The 7,555-nt window shown below is 39.8% G+C and overlaps 1 protein-coding gene across 1 annotated transcript; it reads right to left on the bottom strand.

Annotated features, from left to right (window-relative positions):
* Positions 1-216: 216 nt before the first annotated feature.
* LOC139440944 (tripartite motif-containing protein 64C-like) lies at positions 217-6,747 on the bottom strand. The gene is made up of 6 exons (XM_071221592.1): positions 6,331-6,747; positions 5,679-5,771; positions 4,357-4,587; positions 3,192-3,214; positions 1,829-1,926; positions 217-710 (listed from the first exon to the last, which is right to left on the bottom strand). Exons 1-6 carry the CDS (start codon positions 6,745-6,747, stop codon positions 217-219), a joined length of 1,356 nt encoding a protein of 451 aa, XP_071077693.1.
* Positions 6,748-7,555: the final 808 nt, after the last annotated feature.

Raw genomic sequence — 7,555 nt, 5'->3', positions numbered from 1 at the left:
TAGGAAGCTCTCCATTGTAACAAATTTTATTAAAAAATTTAATGAACACATTTGTACATTCAATGTGGTTATGCCATTTTATAAACATACGATAATGATGTTTCTTTAAGTTACAATATGCTCCAAGACAGTCAGGTATCAACCTGCTGCCTCACGGGACATTTCATACAAATAGTTTCCTTAGACATGGAACTTTATCAAATAAGTGGTCAAAACTTAACTTGGAGAATCAAAACATAGGAAAGGCTTCAGAGGGGAAGAGAAGGAGGAAGAAACTAAACTACTTATGAGGGAACTTTTTTCAACATCATAGAAGCTCACAGTTGAATTGTCATAATCCAAAAATACTCCGATCTTGCCCGGAGGCCTTTCCACATACTGAATGAAGAGTTGGGAGTTAGTGGAGAGACAGTAATGATCATTCTCTTTCAAAGACATTAGAAGAGATGCTTCTTCATAATCAACAATAATATCGGTATGGCTCATCAGGGAATCTTTACAGACTCCCAGAACCCACATTGAGCAGTGTGGCATATCCACCTCCCAGTAATGTCTACCAGAGGTGAAGGTGTGAGTTCCCCATGCCGCAAACCTCTGCACTCGCTGGGGCTCTCTGGATGTGCTGTCACGGTCCCCTCTAAATATCACACTAATATCCTTAGAAAGTCTTACATGGCGACCGATGCTTTCCTCGCTCAGAACATTATCCACTGCAAAAGAGGCAAAAAATCAGGTCAATGAATGGAATTTCCATGCCTTTTGGGACAGTCTCTTCATCTGCCCTCCTCTAAGGAAATACAAAGTAAAGACAGTAAAAGGAGTGGAGACTGACTCCTCTACCAAGAGCAAAAGTTATCACTACCTCTACAGCACAGAAATCCTTTAAATTATACAGAAAAAACAAAACAAAACAGAAACCCTCTGCATAGATTATGAACTGTGGAAAGCAGTGATTTGATCTCAATCCCTAGACAGTTTGTTTCAGGTTACACCTAAAACTTTTTCGTCACTTTAGAAATCTTTTCTTCTGTTGGTTGTCCGTGATATTATTTAATAAATAGATAGCAAGTTTGTATTTGAGGGTAATTATTGGAATATAAGTTGCACCTGTTATATATTCAAGAATCAAAATATTTGATAGTAGGTCATTAGGGATAAATTAGAAGTGTCTGAAGGGGAAGTTGTGGCTCTACGGTATCTGCTTAGACCTCAGATTCAGTCTGGTCCTGATTTCAGCCCTCAGGGTCTAGACCTGCCGTCTAGGTGGCGCCTGACATGGTGGGGCCATGATCACAGACCCTTCTCCTGTCAGTGGTTTTGAAATTGATCCAACAGCATTAAAATTATTCTGCTTTTGACAATTTCAGTTATTTGGGGGGCTATCTGATTTTATAAATAATAAATAGTTTTGTACAATGCACGATAAATGCACTTGCAATATGCAACAGATTAAAAGCCGTCAATGCCGTATGTAAACTCTCAAGAGTGAGCGAGACTGAACAAAGTACAATGTTGGTTGCTACTCTGGGAACTAAATATTCTCTCTCTTCATAACCAGGTGACCAATCTGACTGCTCATCTTCTAGTCTTCTTCAAAGTCTACATCAAATGTAGTATAAAAAGGTATGTTGCTTCATATTTTCAATATTTTGTAAATGGCAAAGTTCAGCCTTGGTCATTGTGATATGACTATACAGGAGGAAGATAACGATTTTGGGAAGTCATGTACTACCTTCATGTCAGAAAAATATATGTAATTAAAATAGATGACTCAGTCTTAAGAACCACTGAAGAAATGGAGGCCTGATGCCAAAGGGCTGACTCTCACCTCTGAAGTTGTTCAGCATGTCTAGGATTCCAGTGAAGTGCCATAAAGTGAGCTCTGGATTCACTGGCTCAGGCATTTGTATCTGCACCGATTCAGTTCTGTAAAGAATAACAGCAGAGGGATTTAGGGCCAAAGGTTAATCATACAATCATTGCAAAAATCACAGCTTTTAATCCCAGATATTTCGCCAGAGTCCTCCCATTCTGAGTTAACTGGGTATACCCCTTATTGTATTTTACCCCTTGGGCATATAAGAAATGTTACTTTTGTAATAAATTTAAATTATATCAAATTTCAACTTTCCCATGGTTTTCAGACATTGTTCCATTTCTAACGTTGAGAATCATTTCCTCCCTCTACTCCACCTCAGGGAATGCAAGACTCCTGGCTATCTTCACAGAGCAGAAAAGTCAGGAAAAGCCTGTGGGACTTGAGTCTGCAAGTACCGTATTTTGTCATGTAAAAAGCACACGTTTTTGCCCAAATAATTGAGGGAAAAGGAAAGGTGTGCATTATACATGGATAGTACTAATTCTATGTCTATATAAATGTTTTTAATTCTTTTATTTATGCTTATGCATTAAAAGTGTAACTCTGGAAGGCAATAACAATAGCCGTATGCAAAATAATAACCTGGAAAATGATAATCGGTTCTGTTTCTAAATATAAATAAATAAATTATTGATTTTAAAATATTAAAATGAAAGATTTTTTTCCTGAAAGTACGGGCCAAAAACATGGGCACGCACTATACATGGAAGTGCATTATACACAGAAAATGCAGTAGTCACCGACAAAACATTCAGTGTCCAAAAGGGAAGAATCTACAGAGACAGACAGCTTTGCTCTCTTTTTTTGCCAAGAAAGGGAAAAAACTAGCCTGGCAGCCCTGCTCCTGAAGGCCACACTTCCTGAGGGCACCAGGAGGTCACCGCCCCCTGAAGTGCTGCCTACAAGGGGGGACACGCAGTGATGGAACAGGCTGAGTCATTGCTAGTCCTGGGAACAAAAGCAATGACCCCTCTCCTATCCCACTCATAGGAAAGCTCCCTCTTCCCTTCCTTTTCCCCTTCCATCTCTATAATACCTTACAAAAATCCCTTAGAAACATTTTTTGTGATGTCTGGAGAGGATGGTGGGGTGAGTGGCTGGAACAAAGCCCAGAAGGTCACATGGTTTTTAGGTATGTTTGAATGCAGACACATAAGGAAGAAACTTCTGAGACCATAGTGCTTCAGGGCTTTGTTATTTTTTGAAACAAAATGGAAAATAGCCACTGAGGACAAGGTTTATAGCTCAAAAAATGTACACCCACTTCATCAAGAAAACTATGATTTCTTAGAAATCATCATTGTAAACTCACCTTTCCAATATATTTCCCAAATCCTGCAAAACAAACAAAAAAGAAGGTAAACATGTGACCTCTGGCTTTTATGCCATTTCTAGTATGTTTTAATAGTTTTCAGAGTTTGTTTTAGTAACGTATTTTTTCCTATTCTTCTTTAAGGAACAATCAGAGCCTTTCATTCTTTTCTTTCTTTCTTTCCTTCCTTCCTTCTTTCTTTCTTTCTTTCTTTCTTTCTTTCTTTCTTTCTTTCTTTCTTTCTTTCTTTCTTTCTTTCTTTCTTTCTTTCTTTCCTTCCTTCCTTCCTTCCTTCCTTCCTTCCTTCCTTCCTTCCTTCCTTCCTCTTTCTTTCTTTCTTTCTTTACTTATTTATTTATTTATTTTTAGAGAGAGAGTGAGGGGAAGGGAAGGAGAGAGGGAGGGAGAAAAACATCAATGTGTGGTTGCCTCTCGAGTGCCCCCTACTGGAGACCTGGCCCACAACCCAGGCATGTGCCCTGACTGGGAATCAAACTGGCAACCCTTTGTTTGCAGGCCCACACTCAATCCACTGAGCTACACATCCAGGGCCAGAGGCTGTCTTAATAACAGAACTTACACTAAATCATGCTAAGTTTCCTCAGGGTACACTGAGGGAGGAGGGAGTTCAGGCAGAGAAGTGAAGTGATGCATTATGTTCTAGGTTTCTAATGTCACTCATTTGCCCCATCTTATTCCCAAGGAAAGATCTGACCATTTATGATAATAATGAAAGCAAAACAGCAAATCATATGAAAAATAGAGAGAGCATTAACATTGATTGCCACATTCTATAAATGTTGCCTAGGCAAGGAGCAAAACCTCAATGTCTTTAGTAAGTTGTTTTTGTGGGGATAACAGAGCGTGACAGTGGACTAGGGGAACATTAATAGAGAATTACCGCAGCAAAGTTAATGTTCCTGGTCAGAGACTGACTGATTTTGAACAATCTCTGAGTAGATAGTACTTTGGATTACACTGAAATCGTTATTATCAGGATATGAGGAAATTAGTGACTGAATGGACAGACTTGATCATGGGAGTCAAGGAGCATTATTGCTTAGCTGAGGGTAACGGTATTGTATACGCAGGCAACATCTCAATATTAGGGCGACATTGCCCAGAAAAGGATTTCTGTCTCTGAGGATCGACCCTCCCTTCTCACCTGGAGCAGCTCCACGTTAGGCTTGTGGCACATGTCAGTCAGCTCTGTCAACGTGCCTTTCAGGCTTTCTTTCTGTTGGGTCATCGTAAGTTTGCTCTCCTCGAATTGTCGGAAGATCTCCCTTGCCTCTCTCTCCATTGTGTTCAGATGGAGTTGCTCCTCCTCATTGAGAAAATGGCGCATCTTCTGATATTCAGCTTTGATCATCTCCCTCCTAAGGGCCACGCAGTCCTGCACAGATAGTGCATCAAAGGGATTACCTATACCCACTCTCTCAGCAGAACACTTAAACTTTAAATATTTCCTCACACTCATCAAAAAAGTACTTGATGAACTTTTCTGCCTCACACCTCCAATTGTCTTGAGTATTTGCCAGTCCTTCTGTCTATCCTGACCCTATGTTCCTGGTCTTTTTTCCTGTTAAATCAAGCCCACCAAAGGACCCCAGGCTCTCTCCCTCTCATGCTTCTTCAAGGTTCTTACTCCACCAATAGTTTCCTCTCTGTTACTTTCTTTTTCTCTTTTCTTTTGCCTGCTTTTTCTACTTATTTAACAATATTTAAGTATATACCATAGTGTACTGATTTTTTTAAATTCTCTACTTTTTCTTCTATGTACTACTTTATTTTTCTCCTCTCCTTTGCAGTCAAACTTAACGTGGTGTTGTCTTTTACTCAGTTTCTGGGAGATTTACCAAACCTTCAACATTGCACTAGGAATGCCCTACAAGCCCTGATTACCGCATACACAGTTGACCCTTGAACACAGATTTGAACTGTGAGGGCACACTAACACTCTGATTTTTTTTCCACTAAATACAGAGCTGACTGTCTGTATTTGTAAGTTTCCTATGCATGGATTCAGCCCGTAGTATATCATAGGTGATATTTTTGATCTAAGATTGGAAACCTATGAGTTCAGAGGGCCAACTGTATGTATTAACTTATACCATGTTCTATAAAAGACTTGAACATCCTTGATATTTGGTATTTACGGGTACTGGCAACAATGTCTTGTAGACAAGAAAGAATTAAGAAATTCTGGGAGAGTTAAAAGTTGTGTGTGGATAATAAACTGCAAGCCCCCTGTTTTGTTCAAGAGTCAACTGTATTCATATTCTTTGCAGTAGCTCCTATTGGCTGATTATGTATTTTTTTGGCCAGTACATATGTGATTACTGATATGACACTAAAAACCACTGCCTTTGTCTAAGCAGAAGCTATTATCCTTTAACTGGTAACTTCAATTTGGCTGAAAATATAAGCCAGCCTTTCTCAACCTGCATAAAAATATAAAAATAAGCAGAACGTGTTCATTCTTACCTCTAATGACTGCTTTTTGCTAGCTTCCTGCTTCATATTATTTTTTATTTCTTGAGTCATGTTCCATAAAGATCTCATTCTGTTTAGAAGTTCCTCCTGTGAAATAAGTGTAAGGTTTAGTGACACAAAAGATGATATTGTAAATATGATTCCCTTATTTACGGTTAAAAGCAGTTGTTGGGAAAAGTCACCTTGAGTTAAAATGGAGAGGTTTGGTTTTTTTCCACATAAATTTAGTTTGATTGAAATATTGGGAATATCAGAGGTGACAGAAACATATAATAAGGAGTTTGTGGGTACCCTGCAGATAACATTCATTTCTTGAGAAACTGGCACTGAGATTTTCACATATCCTGACTATAAATAAGTCAAAAGTGCATCAGAAGCCAGTGTTCCTGGTGCTGGCCACCTGACCAACAATTGCACCAATTCTACATACTTGGACAGTATTTCGAAGGCAAGGTTCTTTAGTAAAGGCTCAACACACCTTTGATTATAGTGCTCAAGTTGGTTAATAGCATTGCCCAGATACACTTACAATTTGGAATTTACATGGAAACAGGACCATCTCCACTATCTCCATTGTTATCCACGTCCTCATCATCATTCTCACCTTTCTCTGTCATTTTGGAGCCTAGAGCTATCACATTGCACCTACCCTGTATTCCTCAGCAGACCACTGCACTGGGCTGTGACTGTGAGACGCATGCTCTGGGGACTCAGAGCAGAGCGCACAGAGCAGCTTCTTTTCAGCCCTGCAGAAGAGCCCCTTTGCTTCTTTGTGTGCCACACAGATCTGCCCCTCAGAGCTGTTGACATTGTGAGCTCTGGCCTCTCTGGCAATGGAAGCCAGCTTCCTTAGTGTAATGTTGGTTTTGAAATCTGGCCTCTCTGATACTCCTCTGCACTCAGGGCAGCGCATTGGAGTTTGGGCTTCCTCCCAGCAGAGGTCCAGGCAGAGACGGCAAAAGCTGTGCCCACAGCCTATGGTGACAGGGTCTAGGAAGTAGTTCATACAGACAGAGCAAGTGAGATCATTCAGGAAGGCTGGTAAGGTGTCTGAATCCATGTTTCTGAAAATTAAAATAAGAAAGAAAGAAAGAGAGAGTCATTGTTTTTTTCCCAGATGATGAAAGAAAGGCCTTTGGATAAAGGCATGTCTACTTGAGCTCCATCTTCCTATTAAATAGGAACCTGATCTACCCATTAACTTACCTCCTGTACAAACCTACACCTGGAAAGTTTAGGCAGGTTGGGTGTTTTCCTGATACAAGTAAAAAAATGAGACAAGAGAGTCCTCAACATCTTTCTTTGTTTAAAATAAACAATGATCTCGAATGCAGGGAGGAAGATGGCAGTGAGGTAGGTGGGAGCAGAACCCAGTTCTCCCTGTGCCTAGCTGGAACACCTGGCCAATCTTCTGAGGAACAGAGAACAGCCAACAGAAACCCAGCTTACATGAATTTTGGAGGAAAAAAGCTGCAGAGGACATCGAAAAACCTATGTACTATTGTACATAATTGTTGTTCCATACAATTGTACATACTACAGAGTAACCCTTCATGATCTTAGCCCACTTCACTTTAATCCTGAGCATTATTATTGTTGTGGTTAATTATATTCTCTCTTACACTATGCCTACTTTCTATACTTTAATTTCACTGTATCTCATCATCTATACTTGCACAAGCACTCTGTTTCTGGATTCTGCTCACAATCATCCTCCCCTGTAGCAAGAGACTTATCTCTCTTTCACCATTTATAAAAAGTGGCTAGTTGGGTGAAATATCACAGTTAACACTATACTTATCCAGAGAATCTCCTATCTCCTCTCTACTTCTGGTACTTTCAATCCCATACAATACTCTCCTGTTGTC

This window comes from Desmodus rotundus, chromosome 5 (genome assembly GCF_022682495.2).
Source record: "Desmodus rotundus isolate HL8 chromosome 5, HLdesRot8A.1, whole genome shotgun sequence".
In the NCBI taxonomy this organism is placed as follows: Eukaryota; Metazoa; Chordata; class Mammalia; order Chiroptera; family Phyllostomidae; genus Desmodus; species Desmodus rotundus.
The sequence above is the reverse complement of the archived record's forward strand: the minus strand, read 5'-3'. Positions and strand labels throughout refer to the sequence as shown.

Bases quoted from the DNA above. Each gene is read 5' to 3' on its own strand.
- LOC139440944 (XM_071221592.1), bottom strand. From the start codon at position 6,747: ATGGATTCAGACACCTTACCAGCCTTCCTGAATGATCTCACTTGCTCT. The intron at 5,772-6,330 runs GCAATGTGATAG...ATTTCACAGGAG, and splicing joins CTGAGGAATACAGGGTAGGT to GAACTTCTAAACAGAATGAG. The intron at 1,927-3,191 runs GTGAGTTTACAA...TATTCTTTACAG, and splicing joins TTGGGAAATATATTGGAAAG to AACTGAATCGGTGCAGATAC.